The 27827-nt window shown below is 50.3% G+C and overlaps 1 protein-coding gene and 1 long non-coding RNA gene across 5 annotated transcripts in view; both read left to right on the top strand.

Annotated features, from left to right (window-relative positions):
* Positions 1-6893, top strand: part of ACKR3 (atypical chemokine receptor 3) — a 44169-nt gene extending 37276 nt beyond the window's left edge. For 3 of the 4 annotated variants that reach the window (XM_068196661.1, XM_068196658.1, XM_068196660.1), the window contains one exon: positions 4939-6893. In XM_068196661.1, the coding sequence (XP_068052762.1) occupies positions 4966-6060 (1095 nt within the window). In that variant the 5' untranslated portion in view covers positions 4939-4965 and the 3' untranslated portion in view covers positions 6061-6893. Of the gene's footprint in view, positions 1-1148; positions 1291-4938 lie in introns of those variants that run through there. The other variant, XM_068196657.1, reaches the window with a different exon arrangement.
* Positions 6894-19823: 12930 nt separating this feature from the next.
* Positions 19824-26984, top strand: LOC137477487 (uncharacterized). Its single transcript, XR_011001023.1, has 2 exons — positions 19824-20923; positions 22000-26984. It is a non-coding gene; the product is annotated as an uncharacterized lncRNA (long non-coding RNA).
* The last annotated feature ends 843 nt before the right edge of the window (positions 26985-27827 follow it).

Below are 27827 nucleotides of genomic sequence, written 5' to 3'. Positions count from 1 at the left end.
GAGATGAGGATCTGCTCCCTCCCCTTGCCTTGTCTACCCCAATACTTTTTTGTGGCAGGGAAAAAACAAATGAAAATAGAAAACAACTACAGACATGCTGATTAATTTTTTTTCCTCTTACATATTTTTCTGCTTTTTTGCCTTTTAAAATATTTTTGCTCTCCCCATTTGCTCTATTTTCTCTTCCTCTCCTTCTCTTTCATCATCTTTCCCCCTCCCTTCTCTTCTTCTGTATTTTTTTCTCATCTTTTTCTCTTTTTCTTTTCTCTCCTTTTTTCTCTTTTCCCACATTTTCTTTTTTTTCACCTTTTCTTCTTTCTTTTTTCACTTTTTCTCTCTTTGCCCCTCTTTTTCTGCTTTCTCTTTTCTCTCCTTCTCTTCTTCTCTTTTCTCTCTTTTTCCATTTTTCTCTCTTGTCTTTTCTTTCTCATTTTCCCTCTTTTTCTATTTTCATCTTTCCCTCTCTTTTTTTTCTCATTTTTCATTTTTTTCTTCTTTTTTCCCTCCATTTCTTTTTCCCTTTTCTTTTTTTCTCTTTTCTTCTGCTTTTTCTCTCCTTTTCTTCCTCCCTTTTATCTTTTTATCCTTCCTCTTTCCTTCTGTTTTTGCTCTCCTTTGCCCTCTTTTTTCTCTCTTTTATCTCTCCTTTTTCCTTACTTCTCTTTTTCTCTCATTCTCCCCTTTTTCCTCTCTGTTTCTCTCCTCTCCTTTTTATGTCCCTTTTTCCTCTCTCTTTCTCTAGTTCTTTTTCTCTCCTTCCCAGGCTTCCACCTCTCTCTTTCCCCCGCTCTTCCCTCTCTCTTTCTCTTTCTTTCTCTCCTCATTTTCTCTCTTTCCCCCGCTCTTCCCTCTCTCTCTCTCTTTCTTTCTCTCCTCATTTTCTCTCTTTCCCCCGCTCTTCCCTCTCTCTTTCTCCTCCCTTCTTCCCCTCTTCATCTCTCCCCCAGTGCCGGCATCACCCCTCTCCTACCCCGGGTGCCCGCACCCCTCGCTCCCGTTCCCGGGGACCCGGCCGGTGCCGGGGCCGGGGCCGGGGCCGGGGCCGGGGCCGGGGCCGGTCCGGGGCTGCGCTGAGCTGATCCCCGGCCGTGCCGAGGCTGGGCTGAGCTGGTCTCTGGCCGTGCTGGGGCTGGGCTGAACGCCTTTGGGGCCGTGCCGGGGCCGGGCCGATCCGAGCCGGGCCGCCGGAGCCGCCCCCGGGAGGCGGGCTCCCCTCACGGCCGATATAAGGCGGCGGCGGCGGCGGGGCCGCGCTCACTCGCTCGGGCAGCGCTGCCGCCAGGCCCCGAGGTAAGGGCGGCACCGGGGGAGCCCCGCGGGGCTGCGGGACCCCTGAGGGGTCACGGCGCGGCCGGCCCGGTCCCCCTGAGCGCTCGCAGCCTCCCCGCGCCCCTCTTGGCTCGCACAGGGTGGGGGGAGCCTCTCCGGCTTGTGCCCACCCGGGTTTCCCGTGGCGGGAGGGTCTGGGGGAGCTTGGAGCGGCCGTCTGTGGCTTCCCCGAGGGTGTCCTTGCGTGCCCAGGTGCGGTCCTCGGCTCCGTTCCTTCCCCTGCGGTTGTTGTTTGTTTCTTCAGCTCGGAGCTGCCGGAGAATTTGAATGTGCCGGGCTCGGTCTCGCAAAGCCCTTGCGGGCATGGCTGTCCTCTTGTGGTGGCCACCCTCCCACGCTGAAGAGCCGGGACACGGGAGGGGTGAAGCTGTGCGAGTGACAGCCCGCCCCGCGGTCCTGACTTTTTCTGGCGTGGCTCATTTCCTTCTCCATCTGGGAAGGGCAAAGCCCGGTTTGCCCACACCCCTGAGCAATCGGGAGGCAGGTCTGAGTGCGGGCAGGAGCGGGCTGTGGGATGCTCTGGGAAGCTCCCCCAATTGCTGAGGGCTTGGACACTGCCCTGCTGTGCTGAGCTGCCCTCCTGGGCGCTGGTGCTGGTGCCTGTTTACTTTGTCAAAGCCTGCAGAAGGTCCTGGGCAGGCGGTGGGATGGGGAGGGTGCAATCCTGCAGGCTGCATCAGCTCCAGGGACAGCTCTGGGTGTCTGGAGTAGGATTTTGGGTGCGTCTCCTTTCCTTCTTGTCCTAACTCCCGTAAACTAGCAGCGACTGGGCTCAGCGCTTGTGCCTGCCATGTGTAGGGGTGATGGCCTGTAGGAGTTTTACAGTGTCGTGGACACGAATTACGGTCCCGGCTTCCCTCACGAGTTTTTCCATGCTGTGCTGTCTGCAGAGAGCGCTGAAGGTGTTTTTTTAGAAGCACGGAGTGGCTTTATTGAGTTTGTCTGGTGGGTCTCCCCCGTACCTCCCAGCTAATCTGGGTGAGAGTCGGAGCTCCGGTTACAGCAGCTAATCCCAGACTACAGCCCGGTTTGTGGGGCTGTAATCCGTGAGCACAGCCCTCCTCCCCGGCGGGACCTGGAGCCTGGGAGGCCGGCTCGGTTTCGGGTTTTTATTGCCGCGCTGGGGATGCGAAAGGCGCAGGCAGATGGATGCACGTGTGTGCAGCAGGCGTGCTCTCGGAGTGCCGGCGCGCTGGGATCGGGCTGAGCATCCTTCGTGCTCCCTAACATCCCCAGGGTGGCTCTAAGCCGGCAGCTGTGATTGTGGTGGCCGTGCTGCCTCTCTGTCGGAATATGACACCCCTCAGCCAGGTTTGAGTTTCTTCTCCGTGAGGTATGTGCTGGAGGCTTGCTGGTGCTGGGTGGTCACATTCCTGTCCTGAACTGGGGTCTCGGGATGTGGAGTGAGCCTGTTCCTCTTGTTTTAGACCATGTGCCTTTCCAGAGAAGCCCAGGCCCACCCATGCTACTTCTGTGGGGTAGTGGGGTATTCCTCCTGCTGTGCTCCCCTTCCTGCCCCCAGATACCAGCAGAAGCTGGTGGCCTTTGCCATGGGGCTGGAAGTTTTGTGGCTTTTAGGGAGTTTGCTTTAATTGCTGCTGAGTTTTGAAGTACAGGGACTTGGGGATGGTGCCGCATCTCCTGTGTGTGAGAGGGTTGGAAAGTGTTGGGGAGCCCCACCCCTCTGTCCCACTTACCGCCCTGGGATGAAGTGAACATCCAGGGGGTGCATCCACCCCTGCTGTCAGCATCACCAGGGTGGTGCTGGCAGCTCTGGGGGATGGATCAGCCCTTCTGCCCTGCATAGTGTGAGTTAAATCACTCTCTGCTTTCCCAAGATGAGCACAGGATAGGCTATCCCAGGATGGAGAGCTGCCACTGGCTCAGCTCCCTATTTAGCCAGTGTTTTAGCAAAATCCATGCTTAATTTGGTTCGAATCTCGGCTCCGTCTTTCATCAGGCCAGCAGGATGAAAGCCATAGGCCAGGTCTCCTCACGGGGCCAATTTGGGCCTGTTTGTGGAGAGATTTGATCTCCCCTGAATGTGTGCAGGGCCCCCCTCATTGTTAGTGCCACCAGCTTCCCCTCTGTTGGGACAATAGTCCCTTGAGTCCTCTCGGGTAATCTCCCCCCTTATCTCCCTTCTCTTCCGTAGCCTCTGTCCCTGACAGGCAGGAGGGTGGGAGCTTTGGGAAGAGCCGATTATGCAGAAGGAGAAGTGCTGTGTCAACCAAGGTCCTCTTTTGGGGAGAGGGGGTGAGAACAGGTTATTCAACACATCCGAGCTCTTCCTGGCTTACCTCCCCTCTGTGCTCCTGGAAACCCTACCAAGAGATCCTGTGGTGAGGTCAGGGATATTTGGAGATCCCCTGTTGCTCTCTGGCCACTTGGCCACACTGGCTTTGCCCCAGGCTGGTCCCTTTCCTTCTGAGGCTGTGGTCACGGGGAAGAGCAAGGTGACCATTGTTGGGGATGCTGGATGTGTCCATGGGTGGGCTGGCTGACCTGATGGTCCAGCTCAGGTGAAGCCATGAGGGAACAAGGATCCATCCCTTGGAAACCCACCTCTGCAGCTTTATTTTGGCATGTCCCAGGCTGGATCCTCCGCTCCAAAACTGGCCTGGCTGAAGCGTGGTAGGCACAGGCCTTTGGCTGTGGGTGGTAGTGAGGGTCCCAGGGAGGGGGACAGCATTTTTATAGCTCCCCAAAAGCACAAGGGCAATTAGCAGCCCCACTTCAGGTTTTGTGTGAGCCATTAAGGGCCTTTTCTTTCTGCTGGTGAGGAAGTTAACAAGTTGCTTTGTCCACTGCCTGCAGGTAGAAGGAAGTGCTGAAGAGGCAGCAAAAGTAGATGTAGAAAAGCAAAAGGGTGGAACAGAGGCAGTTGTGGAACCAACCGTGATGGGGGAGTGTTGTGAAATCAAAGCACTCTTCTAAAAAGAAAACTTAAGACCAGCAGATCTTCTCAGCAGTCAAGCTCCGAGTTTTTTTTTCTTTTCTATACACTGTGTAATAATTGTTAAATGCAGGGAAGACTTTGTAAAACACAGTTTGAGGGAAGAGGGGAAGGGAGGACAGAGCAGAATTTAAGTTTGGATAGGAGTACAAAGCCCCTTAGTTCCCTACTTTATGCATCTGTACAACTTGACAAGATGCTGACCAGAGCCTGTGGTAAATGTTTTACGGTGCCATGTATCAGCCAGATCAATTCTACTGTGCTTGAGGGAGTGCAGATAAAATGGCTTAAAGATTCCCCTGCTGAAAGCGATAGGAGCATCATTTATGCCAGAGGAGACAGATTTAGTCGCCTGACATTTATTTGGCCGCAGTGTACTTCGCAGATTTCACACCCAGGGACGATAGCCAACCTGATGATGTCAGATGTGAGCTGGAAGAGAAGGAAAAATCACAAAAAGTCTAATGCTGCTCCTCTTTTGTCAAGCAGATGAGTTTTGCTAAGTGTCTTGGTTGTTTTACTCCATGGAGTGCTTTAATGGAAGGTGCCTGGCAAGAGCAGGATGTTACTAAAGCGGCGCATCCCGGTATGACATGGCAGCAGAAATAGCTCCGTAATTTACGTCATTTCTTTCAATCCTGTTTTGCCTTTAGGTCATTTGAATTCCAATCCGAGCGACCATGAGTGCGCTTGACTTGACTTCCATCCTGGATTTCCTGGAGACGGCCAACTTGACGGAGATCAACTGGACGTGCAATAACGGCGAGTGCATCACGGTGGATGCGACGACATGCCCTGGCACGCTCAACAAGAGCGCCCTGCTCTACACCCTCTCCTTCTTCTACATCTTCATCTTCGTCATAGGCCTGGTGGCCAACTCGGTGGTGGTGTGGGTCAACCTCCAGGCCAAAATGACCGGCTATGAAACCCACCTGTACATCTTCAACCTGGCCATCGCCGACCTGTGTGTCGTGATCACCTTGCCTGTATGGGTCGTCTCACTCATCCAGCACAACCAGTGGCACATGGGGGAAATCACGTGCAAGATAACTCACCTGATATTTTCCATCAACTTGTACAGCAGCATCTTCTTCCTGGCGTGCATGAGCGTGGACCGCTACCTCTCGGTTGCCTATTTCACCAACTCCAGCAGCCGCAAGAAGAAGATCATCCGCCGCTGCATCTGCATCCTGGTGTGGCTCCTGGCCTTCTCCGCATCCCTCCCGGACACCTATTACCTCAAGACGGTCTCTTCCAACAACGAGACCTACTGCAGGCCCATTTACCCTGAAGAGAGCTTCAAGGAGTGGTTGATTGGCATGGAGCTCATCTCCGTGGTGCTGGGCTTCCTCATCCCCTTTCCCATCATCGCCGTGTTTTATTTCCTCCTCGCCAAGAGCATCTCCACCTCCAGCGACCAGGAGCGGAAGAGCAACGGGAAGATCATCTTCTCCTATGTCGTGGTGTTCCTGGTGTGCTGGCTGCCTTACCATGTGGCTGTCCTGCTGGACATCTTCTACAGCCTTCATTTCATCCCCTTCAGCTGCCAGATGGAGAACTTCCTCTACGCCACCCTCCACATCACTCAGTGTTTCTCCCTAGTCCACTGCTGCGTCAACCCCATCCTGTACAGCTTCATCAACCGCAACTACAGATACGAGCTCATGAAAGCCTTTATTTTCAAGTACTCTGCCAAAACTGGCCTCACTAAACTCATCGACGCCTCCAGAGTGTCGGAAGCAGAATACTCAGCTCTGGAGCAAAATGCCAAATGACTGCAACCCCAGAAAGAAACTTCCTTGACTCTCTGACCTGATGTGGTTTTTTTGTGTGTTACGGTTTGTTGTTTTTTTTTTTTTTTTTTGCCCCTTTCCTTTCAATGTGCTTGTTACGAACGTGGCGTGAATTCCAGCCTACAAAAGAGAGAGGACAGAGTGTAATTTAAGAGTAGGATCAGTTGCAAAGTGGAAGTGGTACCAAAATGAAAACCTTTTCTCCTCCTAGCCCAGTGTGGACTCCTCAATAACGCTATGCAAATGGAAATGACTTCCTAGCAGACAAAGCCATTGTGTACCACAGATAACATGGATAAGCTTCTCCTTCCGCATCTTGATTCCCTCTTGTCTCCTTGTATATGTTTATATATATAGTGTGTTGTATTTAAAAGCTCGAGACTTTATTTTCTGCCTCTTGGTGTACCTTATACAAGTGTATTTGAAAGTTAAATATATTTTTATCATGTATTTGAAGTATATTGCTGATGAGTGTATCCAGAGTGCTGTAGTCTGAGTGTTAGGTGGCCGTTTAGCTCCAAGAGGATGCTGATAAATAGGATGGAAATGATCTCTTGGGAGCATCCTCCCTGGCTGGCACACTTCATGGACCATGGCTTTATGTGGTGTCACACCAGCATGCTGGAGCATGAAATATATGTTGTGTAATATAGCTGCCATCATGTTAAAATTAACAGTATTGTCAGAGTCCTTAACTCCTACACCCCTGCTTCACCAGGCTGTATCCTCCTGCACAGAGTGAGTGATCTTACTGCTGAGAGTTGTCACTATTTGTAAGTTATTTTTGTAAAATAAAGATCTGAGGAAAAAAAAACCCAAAACCTGTGCCTACCAGTGGTTTGACTTGCCAGCCTTCTCCTCAGGTAAAAGAAAAAAAAAAGTCAAAAAGGAGGAATCTCAAGGCCACCTCAGTCCTTTGGTGCAGGAGCAGACAGGTCAGTCAGAGTTTTCTGGTGTTTGGTGGCCAGAAAGAACTGATGGAGGAATGGTAGATGGCACTGGAGCATGGAGAGCAGGGAAGGGGTGGGAGGAATGGGTCTGTGCTGGTGGGTAAGGTAAAAGTGATGGATTTATGAGGCAAAAGCTGCTAGGAATGATGAAAAGCTGTGTTTGTAGCTTAGTAATAAACACAGGGAAGGAAAATACGGAAGCGGGCAGATGGAGCGGATATTTGGACTAATCCAGGTTCAGCCCTCTGTGGTTTTTGCTGGCGATGGAATTGGGGGGTTAGCGGTCCTGACAGCACTAAATCCCTTTTTATCTCCTCTTCCCTTTGTTGGGGATTTGCAGTGCCGTAGTGTCCGAGTGGGGCAGGATCCAGGCGCTGTGGGATGCTTCAAGTGGAGCTTTAAGCCAGCAAAGGACTTGAATCATGGTGTTCACCTCAGGACAAGGTATTTAATGTCACATCAGTGATGTCTCCCAGCCGTGTTTGCTGCTCCAGTGCAGTGCTACACTTAAATTCCTGTTCAGTCCAAGCATGCCCTCATCCCTCTGCGATCCCAGCAGCCAAACAATTTGGGAATGACTGTATTTTGTTTCTTTCTACATGTTCCATTACTGCTTCCTCAAAGGTCTTCCTGTAAAAACAGATGTTAAGTCTGCCATCCCCTCCTTGTACTGGTGTTGCTAAAAAAACACCAGTCCACTCCCAAATGGGGAGAAATCCCAAAAGAAAAAGGATTTCTGGTTGCAGAGAAGCTGTCAGGATGGAGAGCAGGCGTAGCTTTTTGTGCTGATGCTTCTTGTGCGCTGTGGGTATTTTGAGTTTCCTGTTAACCTTAATCTGCTGCTGAGCTGCAGGGAAAGTTCTTCCTCATGCTGACACTTGAAGTGAGTTAATGCTGAGAAATTGCTCTCCTGCTTTAGCTGGGCATTGCTTCCCTTCCCTCAGCATCTCTGTGTGCAGCTATGTGTCCTCCCCAAGGTGCTGGATACAGCTCTGGCATCCTGCTCCTGTCCCCCTACGGGGCGTTGCTCATTTTAGAGCAGCAGAACTGTTTCAGTTCAGGTTCCCTCTCACACAGTGGGTTGTTCTCACGTGGTGCTGTAGCTTTATGCTGGCAGAAATTCACAGAATTTCTTTTTTTTTCTTTCCCTCTGCAGTTTGGTATTCACAGAGCGGCGTCAGCCCTGCACAGAGCCCGGGTGGTGCTGAGTGTTGGGGAGATCCTGCAGACCTGCTGCTTAAACCACACTGATAAAGTCTCCAGGCCTCTTCCTTGGGGAGGTGAATCATGGTGTGATGGTGCCTTTTCCAAAAGCAGGGTCAGACAGGGAGCAGGGAAAGGTCAGGACCCTTGCTGTCAGTACTGTGCACACATGGATCCTTTCCAGCTCCTTGATGGGAAAACCTGGATCTGAGGACTCACCTTGTCCCTTGAAAGGACAAGTGGAGCTGGGAGGCAGCACCCCCCACACCAGCAGTTTGGGAAGTAGGAGCACTGTCCTCTCCAGGGATTGGCACTGCTGAGTGGACCCAGGGTCCCACGACTTTGTGGGAAAGGTGGTAGCGGGCAGAGGATGGGAAATGGGTGGAGGGCAGAACAGTGAAGAGGGACAGGAGGGATGGAGTTTGTAACTGTGTATTTCTCATTAGGACTTCGGTTTCACGGTCAAAATTCTCAAAAATCAAACGGGCAGGGGTGTAATAGCTAAAATTCCTGTGTTCCAGGAAGCTTTTCTCCTGTGTGACACAATACCCCAGCTGGTGTTTGCACTGAGACCAAAGTGTGGATCTGGACTCCTTGGAGACTGAAATGAGGGACTTTATCAGCAGATAGCAGGTGGGTGAAAATAGGTGTCTTCTGAGATGTGATTGTGACTTAGAGTGATTGATGTGATGGCTGCTGTCACTTAGTTTGGCCAAATGTCCCGAGCCTGGAACTTGGGGTGTTCAGGAAGAATTTCTTCATGGAAAAGGTTGTTAAGCATTGGAAGGCGCTGCCCAGGGGAGTGATGGAGTCCCCATCCCTGGAGGTGTTCAAGAAAAGACTGGACGTGGCACTCGGTGCTCTGGGCTGGGTGACAAGTGGGGATTAATCACAGGCTGGTCTTTGAAAAGACCTCCCAGACCATCAAAATGATTCTGTGGTTCTGTTTTATGATAGAGGGGTCCCTCCTCCCTGCTTGTGGCTTTGTGGCTTGCTGTGCCTGGGGATCTCCCTTGCTCCTCTGACAGCTACAGGTATCCATGGGTATTCAGATCTTGCCTTTTCCAGAGGGTCAAATTCACAGTGTTAAGGCTTGGCTGGAAAAATGAGCACAAATCAAACATAATCCATAACCTGGAGCGAGTCCTCCTGCTTAACTCTTGGGCTTTCTGGTGAAGCATCTTCCCGTGCCTCAGAGGCAGGCACTGAGCAAATAAAAATACATCTGCTCCGTGAGAAAGGCTTTATTTCTCTTCTTCCATAGAAAGTTTAGTGCTGCTTTATTGTTCCTTAAACACAGCTTTCCTTTTATGAGCCATAAACGACGTTCAGGTGTAGCACAGTGACTTAAATCAGCTCCTCTGGCATTATGCAGATAATGTACTGCAAGAAACACCCAACTGGCCCCTTCCTCCTTGTGCTAATTCATGTTTTCAGTGCTGCTGACTTTAGGTACTCTCCTTTCACGAGTTCACTGAGCATAAAAGCCAGTTAAAATTCCTAAGAAGCAAGAAATAACTCAGCTGTGAGCAATATTGAAGCACGTGGAAGCAGGGGCAGAGCTGCCAAAGCCCAGCTCTTAATTCTCTTTCTGACAGTTTCTCCATGACAAGAGTGGAGCTGGTACTTTAAAAAGGGAAGGGGTGTGGGGCTGAGCAGGGCATGATGTGGTGGGGATGGGTTTTGGGGGGAATTGGTGTGTGCAGAGCCCAGGGTTTGCTTTTAGCCTCCCTGCTCCATTAGGATGTGTGACTGAAGAGCATCTGAGCCAGAGTCTGCTCCAACTTACACCCCGGATTTACAGTAGGATAAGGCTGCTGATTTAAAAGGAGCTCTCTGGGATTTATAGGGCTTTTTATAAGCAGGATCAGGAATTTCAGCCTTAATCCTGTGCAAATGTATGGGTGTGAGTGGCGACGTGTGCATCTGCATGGCTAATGCAGGGTAATACCCACATCCAGCCAGAACTCAGAGCTGAAATCACAGCAGCACAGCAGAGGATAACCATGGCAGTTTGCTCCCACAAAAGTACTTGCATTACAGAGTTATAATGGGATTCAAACCAGGCTCCCAAAGATCCTGGCATGGATAAGCCAGCTGTAAGTCTAAAACATGTGGCTGACTCTCCAACATCCACTGTCACAAGAAAAATCAGCCTCCTTCCCCTTTGGGAGTTGCTGTTTGAAAGCATTTTTTTTTTTCCCCACAGAAGTCTTGATCTCTTTGTTTTTATTATGTGAAATACATGCAAGGCCTTAGGTAAAGGAAATGCTGTAACTTCATAATGCCAAGGAGATACCAACATCCCAGTGATGTGAATCCAGGGAGACCCCTCAATCCTAAAATACTGAGCATGATGGCACTGGAATGAGCCTCAGAGCAAGGTTTTTGGGATTTTTAACTTACTAAAAAGGTACAAGAAAGCACTGGGAAACCAACCAGACCCTCTGCAGATGATGCTTCTTGTCATCCTCTGGTTTGAAGCCAGCTCTGATGATGAATGGTGCCTCTTGCCTTTGGGTTAAGGGGGGAAAAAAAAACCCAAGCCCCTCTCGTGTTTGCTGTCTGTACAGTGCTATTTCCAGACTAAAGAAAAAGAGTTAAATTACATTTTAGCAGAACAATACTGACAACAGCAAAGGTCAGGAAACTTTTACATAAGGTCACCCTATCGATTGCAGCAGTGAAAGGAGAGACATCAAATACTTGGCCGTGAAAGGCTGAAAAGCAGTAAATTCAGCATGAGATATTGAAACCCAAGCCTCTTTCATATGTGGCAGAGCCTCTGACATAGCAGGTTTACTGTTCAAGCTGAGATATGTTGCCTTGCCAACATATATTCTGAGTTACCCAAGCAGATTTAATGTTTTTGCAGTGGTGACTTTTCACTTTTTTTCTTTTTTTGGCTTGGGGGGGGATGCTTTTCTTTTTCTTTTCAAAAAAGAAAAAAATTGTTGCAGAAGATTTCAAACCTACCTAGGAAATGACCTTAATCAATTTAGTTCCACCGATGAGTATGAAAACTCAGATCTTTCTTTTTGCTTTCTCTGAACATTGTCTTGCCCGCATTGAGCAGGGTGACCGAGTCACAGCTTGAGAGAAAAGTGTGTTTTGTTTGTTGTTTTGTTGTGGGGTTTTTTTTATCCATCCAAGTGGCAGCTCTGTTTTGTCCAAAAGGATTGACGTGACTGACAAGTGTTTTGAATTTCTAAGCTCCGAGGTCTCCAAATGCATGAAAAGCGAATGACACACACATAAAAATGTAAATCTTTGGAAAACAAGCACCAACTACACACAAAAAACATAACAATTCTGCAAAAGGGTGACAGACGCTGCATTCATTCTGGGGGGGTTTTTTCCCTCCCTTTTTCTTTTTAATAAGCCAGTGTTTGTGGGCCACCTACAGGCACATTTGTGTCTCCTGCAGTGGGGAATCGGGATGCACAATAAGGCAAAGTCGTGGTTGTGCGTCAGGGTGGGTCTTGCTGCATCTCCCATCGTCACCAGCTCACCAGGATCCGTTCCCATCAGCTCCATGTCCATTGGGGTCACTCCCTGGATCTTCATCCAGTGGGCACACAACACTCCAATGTCCTCATTATCTGGGACTTGGGCTGTGGGAGTCCCAGGGGAGTGAAGCCACTGGGCAGGGCTGTGCTTCCCACCCTGGGCATCCCTGGCAGTGCTGTCCAAGCACTCCTGGAGCTCTGGCAGCCTCGGGGCCGTACCCATTCCCTGGGGAGCCTGGGCAGTGCCCAGCACCTTCTGGGTGCTTTCGCTGATCTCCAGCCTGACCCTCCCCTGGCACAGCTCCATGGCATTCCCTCCTGTCACTGGTCACTACAGAGTGACTACAAGGTGTGAGAGGGAAGGAAAGGCACATTTCTGGTCTCCCAAGCAGCAAGCTGGCTTCTCCCTTCTTCCAGGCATCCCATCACAACTTTGTTGTCACTGTCCTGGGCAAAGACTCTTCAGCTCAGGGTTATCCGTGACAGCCACATGGAGTTACTCCAGAGAGTATTTTAATCAATTTTGCCTGCTGGTAACATATCTGAGACCAGACCACCTGAATGTAGGATGCGACTCCATGGAGCAGCCCAGGAGCCCTCTGTGGCATGGCCCTGCTCCCTCCTGGCTCTCTTTTCCTTTGTGGCAGGATCAAAGATGTGGGAATGCTGCACTGTGTGGAGGAGGCTGGGCCCTTGATGACACAATCTGGAGCTCTTGTCCCCAACTCAGCCACCCTGTTCCAGGGCTGGCTGGAACCTCAAGGTCGTGCCTTTGGTGGGTGGCAGTTTTATAAAGAGGAGTGGTGGTGGGGAGAGAGGTTTTCTTCCTATTTCCCGTCCTGTCTGGCCTGGTGAATGCCGTGTTTTGGTTGAGGGGTTTGAGAGAGCAAGGGAAGCAGTCAGTTGGAAAGGCTGATCCTGCAGCTTCCCCTCAGTTCAGCTCCAGTGCTTCCTCATGGCTGCTTTATGGGAAGCTGGTTGGCACAGGAGAATCCATACCTTCCCTTTGCACTCCATCCATAAAACACCAGAGTGTTTTGGAATCCTGCTTCCAGGAGAGAATAGCCCTCATTGTACTGCTGGAGAATAAAATAGGAGAGGGAGAGGGAGACACTTCCCCACTCACGCTCCGGCTCCCTTGACTGAGAGGCAGCTTCACTCACCCACATTTGATTTTTGGCTTTATTTGAGGCTGTCTAAACCTTTCCTGAGTTGTGGAGAAAATGCCAGGCATTCTTTGCTCAACCTAATTATGGGATGAGGGTAATGGAGCCTAGGAGATCCCTGGGGAAGGACGGAAAGTGGATTTTTCCATCAGCAGCCCTGGTAGTTCGCTGTCTTCCCTGGGCACCATCTCAGCTCATTTGCACCTGGTGATCTCTTGGCCCTGCTTCTGCCAAAGATACTTCAGGATGAAAGCCTGGATTTCAGGTTGGAGACTCCCAGACAGGTGAACACCCTGTGTGTCTGAGAGGGGTGACCGCTTGGCTCAGCCCCTGGAAGTCTGGATGCAAACCTGAAGTGCATTAAACCTTCTCCAAGAGCGGGGAGTGGGGGGTGTTCACACTTGGAAAAGCTTTCTGAGCTTTCCAGTGTCTGCTGCTTCCAGTCAGGCTGGAATCCAAAAGTGCAAAGGCTCGTGAAAGTGATTAATAAGGAACAAAAACCAGACCCTGAGACAGGTTCAGCTCCACGACAGCTCTGAAATCGTGGGCTTGCAGCAGTCTCATGCTTTCCTCAGGTAGGTTTGCTCTTGGAGAACTGGAAATCCATTTTTCACTCTGCATTCACTTCCAGGTGCTGTTTGTATAAGAGTTAGGAATGTCTCCAGGTGTAAAATTTCCAGTGTCTGTTGGCATCTGTGTCTCACACTCTATGTGGCTGGAAAGTCTGGTCCAGGCAGTTTGGGGAAGTGAAAGGGATTTACTTGCAGGGTGGGTAAGTGCCCCTGTACATGTGGTCTTCTCCCTGAGCTTCCCATAGATCTGGTGACAACCTCTTTTCCCTGAAGTCAGTGAGAAATTCCCAGACACCTCTCAGCCTGGATTTCGTCCTAGGAAGTTTCTTGATTCCCCTCTGCTCTGTGAGACCACAGCTTGTTGCCTGTTGGGAAGGAGAGGCTGTTTCCCATTTGTGCCAAGGAATGTCTAGGCAGGAAAATATGCCTTTGGGGGTGGTACAACCCCAAAGACGAATTGTTGTCACACAGACTGTGAAAAGAAGCAATGTACAGCACCAGAAGTATTGCTTGGGATCTCACAAATCCCTTCTCCTTTCCTTTGGGAAGTGACCAACCCTTTCCTCTTTCCAAGCAGTTGGAATATGTCCATGTTGCTGTGGAGCTAAAGCTGTGTCAGCTTGCAGGGTGATGGAAAAGGGAACTTTAAATGAACTGCAGGTTTGTGTTACACGTTGCACATGCTGTACCTTCCTGCAGGGAGTCCTCACAAGCTGATTTAATCACCTTTCCCCTTCCACTGACAGCTGGAGTTGTGCATTAGAGGAAGATTATAAAGGAGAACAGTTCAAAACAAGGCTCTGAGGTAACCCATCAACCCATTCCTCGTCGGAGAGGGATGGAGACAACTGCTAGGGGAAGAGCAAAGTTGTTGAATGTTTCCAGGACCTGTGGTTCACAGCTAAGGAAGATTTCTTTTCCCCTTTGTTGCTCTAAGATATAAATTAAGTTGCCCTCCTAACCAGAAACACACTCAGTTCTGATTTTGAGTCAGCTGAGGTGTTGTTTGAGCTTTATCATAGTGTGCAGCCTCTCTGTGTGCTCCTGTTGTTCATTTGCAAGGAATGAAGGTGAGAGCTTGGATTTGAGAGAGCCAAGAAGCCCACATTGAAGTGGAAGGCTGTTCTTAGCAGCAGCATCTGCTTGATAGCCAGCACTGCAATCATCGGGATGGATAAAACAGATAAGGTGTTTTTCTGGATTGACTTCACTGTTCTCTGCCTCCTGTGCTCTTCTTACCCTCCTTCTGCAAACCTGAGGCTGGAAAAACTGTTTTTCCTCCAATTGCAGGAGCCTTATCTCTGCCTTACAGCCAGGAGCAGGGCCCTGTCCTACCCGGTGCTGCAGGCTCCTGAAATCCAGCAGGGCTAGAACGAGCTCCAAGCTCTCTGCTCATCTTTCCCAGGTCCCTTCCTGCTGAGGGATGTTTCTCTGGGCACCCTGATGCAGGTGACAAGGGGTGATGCTTTGTAAAAGCCATTTTGTAGCTGAGAAGTGCCTCAGGCCTCCCTGGCGTGCTGCTGGTCCCGCTGGCAGCAGCGTGGGTTTGTAGGGAGCAATATCTCCTGTTAGATTATCCAACAGATTTGGGAATAACCAGACAAGCCACTCCTCAGGCTAAAAGCAGGTCTGTTTTTCCCCAGTTGTGTCCGTGCTGGTTTTCCCAGATAAAAGCCATGTGCTCCCCAGAGGGATGTGCCTGCTTTGGCAGCCAGCCTTGTGCTGCTGGGCTCTGATTCCTGCTCCCTCTGCCTGGAAGCCCCTTGGTGGGTGATCCCAGCCCAGGTGGGGGTTCCCATCCATACCCAGCTGTTCACAAAGATGTGGAGGTCTCTTCTCTTGGCTGGAAGTGCCTTTTCCTTGTGGCTCCTGAGGGAGAGGTTGCCCACAGCCCCTTCCAATCTATGTTTGACAGACTGAAGCAGCTTCTTGTGAAACCCCTCCAAGATAATTGAAGTCTCTTTTGGTTTACAGTGCAATCCACTGACTTTTTATTCCTCCACCACCAGCAGCCATTTGTTTCTCTGCAAGTCTAATACAGGTTAGTCATACATCACGGAATAAAGTTATGGGTTTTTTCCAGTGCCAGACACGTGGAAGCATCTGGTGAGATAGAGAAGTACCCAGCATGGATAAATCATGTTTAAAAAGCTTGCAAATTTTAACTGCTTGTTAAACTGCTTTATTTTTTCTCGTGTATGTGCTTCCACCTTGGGGGCATCTCCCCAGCTGGCTAGCAGTGAAAGCCTAGCCCAGAGGATGCTCTGCTGGAAAGGCAAGAAAGTAGTGGGAATGTTCTGAATTCAGTTTTATACCTCATTTACTTTAAAGGGATTGCCTTTAAAAGCTGATTCTTCAGCTAAGAAAAATAGGTTTACTTTACTCACTTGGCAAAGGAAATATTTTGTGCAGGGTTCTTGTCAGAGCATCTGTTCCCTTTGTTTATAACCCAGATTTTTGAGCTGTGCTTTGTCAATGTTTAGTACTGATCTGTATTACTGATTACTGTATTACTGATCTAGTAATTCCCTGCTCCTTCTAAAAATAAGATAGGATGTCCTCTCAGCTCCAAACACCTTTGCTTGTTGGGATGGGAGTTTTCCAGCTGAGGTGTCTGCCTTGGACCAAGTTCTTCTAGGGAAACACCTGCTCAGACTGGAACAGCCACTCCTGAGAATAAAATTGTGAAAAACCAAATAATTTTCCATGCTGAAGCAAGCCTGGCTCTTGTGGGAAAGGCAAAGGGGAAAGAAGAGAGGCTCTAGTAGAGCTTTCCAGTTGATTCCCTGAATATGCTTCTACCTGGCTCATGTTTGACCTTTCCTCGGAGCTGTCCTTAGTTTGTGTAAGCCTGAGGGCTTTGGCCACAAGGAAATGGGTAGCCTGTCCTTGGGGGAACTTTATCTCCCTTTGGTGGCTTCCAGTGGGATGAGAAGGGGCACTGAACTGGCTGGAAACATGAGGAGTTTGCAGTTCATGCTTTTATCAAATTTAAGACCATCTTTAATATAACTTCTTTACTTTTTAAAGACAGACCATATCCCAAAATGAAAGAAGTTATATGATTTCCAGAACATGTTAAAATCTGGATGAATTAATCACACTGAGGTGTCCCTGGGGGACACCTAAAATCATCATCAAGTTTGTCTCTGGTTCTGGGCCCCTCACCAGAAGGACACTGAGGGGCTGGAGCATATCCAGGGCGGGGAACGGAGCTGGGAAAGGGCTGGAGCCCCAGAAGGGGCTGAGGGAGCTGGGAAGGGGCTCAGCCTGGAGAAAAGGAGGCTCAGGGGGGACCCTGTGGCTCTGCACAGCTCCTGACAGGAGGGGACAGCCGGGGGGTCGGGCTGTGCTCCAGGGAACAGGGACAGGAGGAGAGGGAACGGCCTCAGGCTGGGCCAGGGCAGGCTCAGGGTGGACACCAGCAGGAATTTCTCCATGGAAAGGGTGCTCAGGCCTTGGAAGGGGCTGCCCAGGAAGGTTTGGAGTCCTTTTCCCTGGAGGTGTCCAGGGAACAACTGGAGGTGGGACTCAATGCTCTGGTCTGGGTGACAGCCAAAGGTTGGACTCTATGATCTTGGAGATCTTTCCCAACCTAGATGATCCTGTGATCATGAAACGACCAGGACGTGGAGCTACCCACAAGAAGGACAGAGCTGACTTCCTTCAGGACCTCCAGTGTTGGCAGCCTGGCACAGAGCAGCACCAGTGGGCAACTGGTGTGGCTGCTGGGAAAGGAGCATCCCAGTTTGGTAGGTGATGGGCAGCTTGGACTTTTGGGCCACCTCCAGCCCGGGGCCTGCAGAATGTGCCAAAGGGGCAGTGGCTGTGGGAACATTCTGCTGAGGAGCCTGTCACCCTGTCACATTGCAAATGGGGAATTGTGTGCTGTCCCCCAGCCTCTCACAGCAGTGACGTGGGGCACAAACAGCCTGGGGTTCAGGGAGCTGCTGGCTGCTCTCCCAGCAAGGCATCTGTGGTGTTTTTCTCTTCAGAGTAGCTCTGAAAGTGAAGATATTCAAAGCTAAACAACAACAACAAAAAAATTATCATGTTTACATGAGCTAAAGCCCTGGCCTGTTGGTTTCCAGCTGAAATCTCCCACCGGGTTTTCCCGATCAGACAGGAGGGTGTGAATGGGGTATTATGGATAATTTCTGGATGCATCATATCCCAGGGATTTCCCCTGGGCACTGATGCAAGGGGACATCTCCCCTGGAACAGCTTTATGTTCCATTCACGAGCGATTTGCTGCGAACAAACGAGGACGGGTGTGATCTGCATGAGAAAAGCTCGGAGAGGGCCGGGGGCTCCAGCTGCAGGGTCCCACTCCATCCCCTGCCTGCTGCAGGTGCCTGGGTGGGCTCAGGGAGGCCACCTTGGTGGCAGCCCAGCTTCCAGGGAGAGCAGCAGAGGCAGCTGGGTGGCTCTGTGGTAGATGAGTGATGCCATGGCTGACTCTCACAATTAAAAGGCAAATATCATGTGTATATGTTAGGAGAAGTTTTATATATTTATAGTTATGTTTTACCCCCCTTGTGCTGTTGTCAGGGGGTGTCTTGGGTTTGGGACATTTGGGAGGGTCAGTTTGTTACCATGGCAACAGCTGACCTCCAGTCAGGATGTCAGGAAGTGATCACCACCACTGGACAGCAAAGAAGGAGTCAATGGACAGAACTTTGGGAGGGACTAAAGGGTTAAAAGGCGAAACCTCCATTGTGTGGATGAGCACAAGGTGGGAAAAATCCTCTGCTCTCACCTTCCTCTATTCAGTCTTCTGTTGTATTTTTGATAAGGTTTTTATAAACCTTTTAAATTTTTGGTAGTGAGTAGCATTTCTCACAGCTCCCAGAGCAGCTCTGGGAGCTGAGGGCAGAAAACTCACTGGATTAACTGGGCCAGCAATCCCTGCTCAGCAAAATCTGAGCCGATTCTACATGGCTTGGCCTCAGCGTTTATGCTTTGGGGCAAAGAATGGCCAAAGCCTGTGCAAGGCATTGTTATCCCTCATCATGCACAGCAAAAACGAGCTTCTGCAGTGCTGCCCTTCCAGGGACACAGGCAGGGGTGGTGTCTGGGTGGTGCAGGGAGTGCCAGCACCGGGTTAAACTTCTGAGGATTTAGGCAAAGGTGCAAAAAGGCAAAGAAAATTCCCATGGAGTGAGAGGTGATTTTGACTGCTGCCTTTCAGAGGAGATGGCCAGAGGCTGGGGGGTCTGGCCACTCTTCCCAGTTTTGCTGTTTTATCTCTTCCCATCCCAGCACTGACCAGGAGAGTTTGGTACCCCAGTTGCCTCTGGCAACCTGTTGCCCTTGGCAACTCTCCTGTCCCTGATGCTTGTGCCTTTTAGGCAGTGGGAAAGGAAGGGCTTCTGCTGGGGTTGCTTCTCTTGGAGCTGACATTTCCCTCCTCTCTTAATTACTCCATCCCCTGCTTCTTTTCAATCCTGCTGGAAATCTTTAGGTGCAGTTGCTCAGCAGAGTATTTAGCCCAAGCAGATTAGGGAAAGGCAGGAAGAGCTTCTGATTGTGCTCTATCTGTGGCATAGGTGTTAAAGATGTATTTGTGAGCCAGTCAGAAAAGAATGCTGAGGAAATCCTGTTTGGGTTAATCTTGTTTAATTTTATAATAAAAACCAGATGGCCGGCCATCTGGTGCTTCTTGCAATCAAATATCTCACAATTAACAGTAATTTACTTGCCCTGAGACTTGCATGATCTTCATGTGCTTTTTTTCCCCTCCAACCTGAGCCTGTGTGGTCCCTTCCCAGAGGAAGGCTGAGCGTGAGCCTGCCTGTGGAAAGCTGTGATGGAGGAGCTCCTGGGAGGCATCTGCTTTTCTCCTGGATTTTCCCCCCAAAACCAGAGGTTAGGCAGCACATCTTGTGCTTTTCTGACCCTGTAGGACCCGTGTTCAGGAGAGCAAAGTGAAGGACTGTGTGAACCTATGGATGTGTCATTACAAGGTGTGTAAGTAAGCACTTAAGGGGAATATACAAATTAAATCTACATTTTTCACCAGGCTGTGGGATTTCTTCAGAGCTCAAAATGGTTATACCTAAAGTGGCTTTGCTCCAGCAATGGAAGTTGCTGGATGTAATTAAAGGAGATGCAGGCCATCATTGGCACTAGGAGAGCTTTCTGAGGGAATTAGCAGCAAAATGGGATGCAGAATAAAATCCATGGAGCAAATACAGAATCAGAGAATCACAGAATGGTTGAGGTTCGAAGGGACCTTAGGGACCATTTTGTTCCACCCCCTGCCATAGGCAGGGACACCTTCCACTGTCCCAGGGTGCTCCAAGCCCTGTCCAGCCTGGCCTCGGACACTTCCAGGGATCCAGGGGCAGCCACAGCTTCTCTGGGCACCTTGTGCCAGGGCCTGCCCACGCTCACAGGGAAGGATTTCTTCCTAATATATGCTGCAGGATTTGTTATTCCCAGAGCTGGCACTGGCCTCTTCAGGATCTGCAGGTCTCTTGGCTGTGCCCTTCCCCAAGCACCTCTGTAGCTGAGCAGTACCAATAGTGAACAGGAATAAATGAGTTCCAGATGACAGCTCTGCGTGCCCGTAGGTAGGAGCTCTCCAGGCATTCCTAGGTGATTGCTGCCTGTTTACTATCCCATTATTTTTTTGCTAGCAGATTAAGAAAAAAAAAATTGTGTTTTTCCCTTTCTTCTCCTCCATAAAACCATCTTGGTGGGCAATCAGGGAATCTGGCCTTGGAGCTAAAGGATATATTCAGGTACTGGGGTACCTTAGTGCTGCTGTGCTTCACCTCCAAGCTGTTTATTTAAATATAGAGGAGCTTTCTGGAGGGCAAGAGCTCATTCCACCAGGGTTCCCAAAGGGGCTGTCAGGGCAGCAGTGGGGTTGATGGAGCCAGCAGGGATAGGGTTTCACACTGCCTCAGCTGCCAGATGAGCCTGGGAGTGGATCCCACATCCAGCACCTCACCTTCCAGCCCAGATAGGGGTAGTTGGGAAAACAGAGTGATCAGTGCAATGGCACGAGCACACAGGTCACTTAAATGGGTATTATTATTATTATTATTATTAGTGATTATTGTGGGAAGATTCTGCATGTGATGACCCAGGAACTGTGTATATAGAATCATGCATGAGCATTTCTAGGCAAGTGCTGCTCAACTCACACTGTATTTTGGACTGTTTCCCCCTTTTCTTTCTCCCTTTCTCCAGGTGGGACCAGGGCAGACTCTTTGGCACCTTGATACTGCTTTTCCCTCACCTAATGCAGTTGGGGTTTTTTTTGATTTTTTTTTTTTTTTCAGTGTCTTTTTCTGAAGAAGGAGAAGAATGGATGGGGCTTGGAGCAATCTGGGGTAGTGGAAGGTGTTCCTGTCCATGGCAGGTGATTGGAATGAGGTTTTTCAGGTCCCTTCCAACCCAAAAAATTCTGTGATTCTATGATCCAGTGGTGGCAGGTAACTCCACAGGGTTTTCCTGAGGGATGTACTGCTTGGGATGTCACTAAGGATGTGATTACAAGCTTTGCTCCAAATCCAGTTTTCTCACCCACCCACCCAGAGATTTATGTGGAGTAGAGGGAGGCTGTGGGGCTCTCCAGGTGGGATTGCTGCCACATGAACACCCCCATCCCTGTTCCTGCATCTGGCATGGCACAGGCACCCACCACGGGTGGTGTTTGGAGTGTGTTCTGCCCAGGTGTGTGGAACACGAGGCTTGCCCAGTCCTGCTCTTCTCCCCATCACTTGGACACTTGAAATGATTGACCCTGCAGGTTTCACCACCCCATTCCTGCCTCTCCCCAGGCTGCAGAAAGCCTGGATGCCCAGCACACCTCTGGCACTGCTTTGAAGGGTCCGTGCTACCCCTGCTAGGCAGGGGAAAGCCAAGAGGCACTGGGGACAAATGAATGCTGCTGAATCAGCCATGCCAGGAAGTGAACCTTGTTCTTGAGGAGAGCTGGATCTTGCCAGCACAATAGCTGGATTACAAAGCCATTTCCTCCAATTACCTTCTCTGTCAAACCTCTGTGTCGTCTGGCACTGGGAGAGCTCGGATTCAAATTCATTGTGAATCGGGGCGACGACACCAGAGATTTCTAAATTAATATCCTGCCAAGAGGAATTGAGCTTGTTTTTTCCAACCACGTCACTTCTCATTCCTTTGCTTGTCAGGGAAAGCTTGGGCCTGCCATCTGTTTTCAAGGGCATGGGGTAGGGGAGCTGTGGCTTGCTCAGCTCGGTGCAGTGAGTTTGCAGTGCAGCAGCTGCAGGGAGCTTTGGGGGAAAAAAGAGAAGAAAATCAAGTAAAAGGGCTTAGTGGGCCATTCCCAGCACCGGGCAAAGAGCAGAGAGGGAGACCAGAGGCACAGGGTGCTGCTGAGAAGGAAAAATAGGGCATGACCTCTTCCTTGGAACAGTGGGAATGTACACAGCAGAGTGGACTGGGATGAATTACTGCCCTCTTCACGTCTGCCCAGTAGAGAGTCGTCAGCCATTCTGGATGCATTAACCATGGTCTGTTTGCTCCACAGGCTGCATTAAATATATTCAACTGAATGCCAAAGGGCTCCTTTGCACTGCAAAACCCATGGACCTTAACATTTCCAGGAAAGGAGCAGCTCCTATGGAACTGAGCTGAGCTCTGTTTTACCCTAAGTGCGTGCATTTATAAGTTGGGATGGCCTTGGGAAGGAGATCTCCACAGCTGATGATGGAAATGCTGTGGGAAGGTAGAATGTGGAGGAGTAGGGGAAATTGGGATGGTCTGCATATCCTTGTCCTGTTGCAGACAGTCTTCAGGAAGAGGGGGGTGCAGGGTGTAGGTCAGGGCTGTGCAGCAGCAGGGAACAGCTCGGTGCCTGGCATGCCTCCTTCTGTAGGAGCAGATCTGGGGCCCTGCTTTGTGTCCCTCCTTTTGGCTCCTGGTGGGTGCAGGAGTCTGATGGGTGGCCCAGAGCTGAGCCGTCCCAGCTGGTGCCACTGGGGCTGCACAGCTCCTTTGTCACATCAAACGCTGGCCCTGGGCACCCAGCCAGGGGCTCACCCCTCTGCAAAGGCCCCGCCAGCCCTGGGTGCCAGCATTGCCACCCAGCCCTTGGGAAGGGACACCTGCTTCCCCTAGGCATCCCTGCCACAGCTGCAGCTGCCAGCCTGGGGACCATCCCCAGCCTGGGGCCGTGTGCCTTCCCTCCCAGCCCCCTCCAGCTGCAGGCAAAGGGGCTGGGCAGTGCTGTCGGTGCCAGCTGGGAAGGGGGAGGCTGCTGTGTGCTCGTGGGAATTTGGAGAGCTTTCCAGCCCTCTCCCCCGGAGCAGTATATACAAACCATCTGCCTGGCCCGGGCACTGAGCTGGGATCTGGTGGAGCTGGGAAGACACAGCCATGGGTGATGGCAGGTAACTCCACAGGGTTTTCCTGAGCAATGTGCTGCTTGGGATGCCACTAAGGATGTGATTACAAGCTTTGCTCCAAACTCTGCTCCAAATGCAGTTTTCCCACCCACCCAGTGATTTATGTGGGGCTCTCCAGGTGGGATTGCTCCCACATGAACACCCCTCATCCTTGTCAGTATTATCCCCACGTCCTGCCTGTGGCTGGCTGCACTGCTCAGCTCCTCACAGAATGCTGGGAAGATGGGCAGCTCTCCCCCAGCAGCTGGGGAGGTGTTGCTTGTCACCCCATTTTTATCACCCCCTGCACACCCAGCAGCCACTCCTTATCTCTGTTCCCAGCGCTGGGGCTGGAGAAACCTGTGTCACCCTTGGCTGCTCTGTCACCCCGCTGTGCCTGGCTGGGTGCTGGGGACATTCCAGGTGCTGCTTCGGGAAATGCTGCTCATGGCTGCCAGGGGCTCCCTTCAGGCAGGGCTTTGTAAATCCCGGCAGATGTGGTTTAGAAAAGTTCAGCTTTGAGGCACGCTCGCTCTTCAAATGGCTTCCGAGGAAATTTGCACTTCAGTGGATGTGCGGAAAAATGGTGTTTTCAAAGTGAAAATGAAATGGAAACCAGCCTTCCCCCTCCCTCCCCCAGTGAAGCAGCATTTGCAAAGTGGGGCCTCTGTTTTGAGATATCTGAAGCACACAGACGTCCTTCTTTCTGCTTCTTCCGCTTTGCTGTTCTTTTCTTTGCTTCTATTTCCCCTATTTTCTTTATGTCTCGAGTCCATTCCCAAGCAGCTCTCAGCTCTGCTTGTGATGTGTAGGGTGTCAGGAGAGGGCTGCTGAAGGGTTGTCCAGTGTGTTAAATCCTGTTGTTTTCCATTTTCTTGGGGGTAAAATGTGCTCAGAAATGAAACTCTCTGTAGAAACTTTCTGCTTTTTCCATAAACCGGGCCTTATAAAATGTTCCTGCTTCCCTGAGGCTGTGCCTGTGAGCCTTGGGTCCTGCCTTGCATGGGAAGGAAAGGGGATGGCTCCCCAGGAGTTGCTGGTTTACCTGGGAATAGGGAGTCTGCTTCCACTGTCAACTCCATAAAATCCTGAAAATCCTCACATCCTGCTGAAAATCCTTCCCTCCCTGGCTGAGGAGGTGATGGGAGGGTCCATTCAGCAAGTGGATGTTCAGGACAAGGGGCAGTGGATTCAAATTGACAGAGGGCAGGGTTAGATGGGGTATTGGGAAAAATGAGGGAAAATTTGGGAAAAATGAGGCACTGCTTGCCAGAGAAACGGTGGAAGTGTGTCCAAGGCCAGGTTGGATGGGGCTTGGAGCAACCTGGGATAGTGGAAGGTGTCCCTGCCCATGGCAGGGAGTGGCATTGGATGATCTTCAAGGTCCCTTCCAACCCAAACCATTCCATGATGCTGCATAAAGCATTTCCATGCCCACACAGCGGATTTAGGGAAAAGAAGCTGTGAACTTCTCTGTGTGTGTGTGTGTGTGTGTGTGTGTGTGTGTGTGAGCTCGGGCACCTGAGCAGGGACACCTCAGATGGAGGGTGCAGGGGGAGCGTTGGAACAGACAGAGAGGAGCAGAGGCCATGCCGGATGCCGGCTGCACATCCCAGATCCTGAATCCCGGGGCTGAGCCCTCAGGGCTGCCATGAGGGAGGCCAGAGCCGGCTCTGCGGGTCGGTGGCCACAAGACCCCCACATCCATGCTGTGTAGAGGGGCTGCTCAGGCGGGCTCGCCGAGCCAGGATCTCCTTTCAGGAGAGGGAGAAGGGAGCAGATGTCTCATTCTGGCGGCTCACAATGCAGCCCTCCCGGCACAGCGATCCATCAGGGGGCTCGGCGCGGCCCCACAGAAAAGTGCCTGACACGTTTTTACAGCAGGGCCAGGTTCTCACCACTTGTGTGCATTGGTGCCCCTTGACAAATAGCTCTTGGCTCTGGTTTTGTTCAGAGTCACACTGGTGTCAAGCACAGGGCTCCCATTCAAGTGCCCACCAACAGTGGCCCACAAATCGCCATTTCCTCCCCTTTTCTTGCTTTGTTTCCCTGTGACAGTCACTCAGGATTTTTTTTTTTATCTCATTGGGTATTTTTAAAGGCAATTTTCAAGGAGCAGAGCAGCGCCTCTGTAATACAGGTTATAAAATGCCCTGGGAGTGAGTACATGAGGTGAGGGATTCCAGTTTGCATAGTTGTGTTGCTGACATGACATTTAATTGGTTTTTTTATTTTTCCTTTTTTTAAGGCAATTTTCCCAGCAAGTTGATTTATGGAGTTGGCTGGCAAAGCCTTGAATGCATTGAGGAATACTCAGACTTCTACAATGGACCAGTGCATCATTAATTAATGGTTCCTCTTTAAGCTGGGAGTTGTGTTGGTAAAACCCATGGAATTCAGGCATGGTGCACAGTGCCACTGGGATGTTCTGTGGAGAGCTTCTGGTTAGTAAAATTTGGGTTTATAGCTGGGGAGTCCTTTGTCTCCCCTAGGCTGCGGCTTCGTGCTGTACCTCTCCATCTGCAGTCCCCCTCTGACCTCAGCGAGCTCGTTGTCTGCTCAGAGAGCATTTTCCATCACTTGAGCCTGGAAGGGGAGAGGATTTATGGAATGGGGAGCGTGAGGCACCAGCTCAGCACATACCAGAGTGAGTATGTCAGTGCTCACAGGTCGGAGATGGAAGCACACAAGTGGTCTTGATCATCCTCAGCCACTCTCTGTTCCCAGGTCCAAGGGTCGAGCTGAGAACGTGCAGCACGGGTTGCACAGGAACGTTTTCAGCTTGTCTAAGGAGAGTTTTCCTTCTGTTCTGGTCTTGCATCTCCTTCTAATTAGTCTCAGCCTGTTAATGGACTTAGAGCTGCCCAGCTGAACTCGTGTTGACAATGCTGCAGGTTTGTTATCTCCTTATGGTCTTAGCCTCCATTCCCTTCAACCCTGGAAAGTCCATTATGATGTCTGTGACCTACCAGGGCTTCTCTCTCCTTCTGACCTGGTGACGTCCCCCCTGCTGCCATCGTTATAGAGCTTTTTGATGGCCCTTCCTATGTCTTACCCTTTGTCTAGAGATCAGCTTCCACCTAGCCTTTAAAGTCATCTTCTGCTTCTTTCCAGCCAGGTAAAGCCTGCAGGGATCTTGTGGCAGATAATGGGAGAGTCTCGCTTGGTAATTAGAAAGTGAGGATCTGTAATTAAATTTTCTATAAAGCTCTCAACCCCAAGGTGTGCCTTCATCCCCTCTGTTAATTAGCACAGGGAAGGAACTCTCCTGTCTAGAGGCAGAGGACAAAAATAGGAGCAGGGACGAAACAGAATTGGCTCCTTTGAATGATAAATATTGTTCCCTTCATGCCTTAGATAAAATGAGAACTTGGCTAAAACCAGTGGGGTTTTAACTCTTGGAAGCACTGACTTAAAAAAGAATTGGAGGAAATAGTCCTGGAATAGGCACCAGAGACATCTTCCAGCGGATTCCTGTCATTCTAAGGCGAGCTCAGCAATCACCTATGTAGTTCTTGGGAAATGTTTGTTTGACCTGTTTCTGGGATTGCTGAAATGTTGTTTTTTTTATTTTTTTTTGCAAACAGGAGGCCCAGGAGCTCCCACAGCTCCTTGGGTTTGCGTGTTAACCCCCGTGAGCTGTGGCTTTGGGAAGACACCAAGTATTGGAAGCGCTGTTAGCACATCATTATTTGCTTTAAAAAAAAAAAAAAAATCTGATTAGCAACTTGGAAGCAGTTTAAAAACTCTTCTCTGAGAGGGACTGTCTGAGAATGGTTTTTTCCCAGACCTTCATTCAGAATTGATTATCCAGTCCTATTTACTGGAAGGAGAACTTGATGTACCTCCATATAAATCTACAGGCAGCAGGACTTGTGCTGCCAGATTCAAAGGGAAGAGAAGAGTCCCCTTGGGCTGAGGGCAATATCCAGCAAAAGCAGATAGTGTCTGACAAATCTTTTTAACATGAGGATTCAAAGGTGGCTGGGCTGCAGAGCACAGCGACTGGATATCTGTAGGATACCTGCTTGAGGACCATGCAGCTGTGCCAAAAAGATGGGGATTCAAGAAAGGCAAAGTAGACAGCTGAAGTGTTTGGTGGTTGGCTGGGGTAACTTAGAAATAAAAATTTAAAAAAAAAATTAAATCTATTTCAGTTCATCCTTTTGAAGGATTTTGGGGGACAACTGGGAGAAACACTATCCAAAGTGATGGCAGCTGGACTCTTTCCCCTCGATGTGGGCTGATGGTCACCTTTGGAAGAGCTGCACTGTCATTCCATTCCCAAGACTCACATATCCCAGTGGGAAGCCAACAGGAGAGCACTGTGAGCTGCTTTGGAGCTGTGGAGATGAAAGTGTGTTAAGAAGTGACTTCAACTCACCACTGAGCCTTGGAGTTTCTTCCAGGAGCTCCAAGCGTGCTCGGATGTCTTGGCTCTGCAGTTGCAGGGATGCTGAGAGACAGCTGAGCTGTTGTGGGTGGTTCTGACTCGTGGGGTTCCTCGAGGCAGGCAGCTTCCCTGGTGGGTGTGATTTTCTTTTTTTTTTTTTTGTTTTGGGTTTGTTTTCCTCATCGCAAAATTCCTTGGAATAACGCCCTTCGCCTTTTCCTCTGCGTTCTGCTCGGTGACTCAGGTCGAAGGCATCTGGCTTCAGGGCCGTTGTTTCATGGGGTGTTTTGTGCTTTTCCAGATGTGCAGGAGCTCTGGGACCATAACTGGGACAGAGATGAATGTTGTGAGTGGTGCTGGTGCTCAACTCTGGTTCTGCCAGAAAGGGAAAGGGGACAAGGCTTTGATGTAGCACAGGGGACCCTCACATTCCATCCAGGCACAGCTGGTGAGATCCCTTTGGAGCTGGGACAGCTGACAGGGAACCACTGAGCTGTGCTGCAGGTGAAACCACCACCAAAGTGGTGTTCCCAGGTGGCCAAGAAGGCCAATGGCCCCAGGGCTGGTCCTGCTGAGGCC

This window comes from Anomalospiza imberbis, chromosome 7, assembly GCF_031753505.1.
Source record: "Anomalospiza imberbis isolate Cuckoo-Finch-1a 21T00152 chromosome 7, ASM3175350v1, whole genome shotgun sequence".
Classification (NCBI taxonomy): Eukaryota; Metazoa; Chordata; class Aves; order Passeriformes; family Viduidae; genus Anomalospiza; species Anomalospiza imberbis.
Note: the sequence above shows the minus strand (reverse complement) of the source record. Positions and strands in the feature narration are given on the sequence as shown.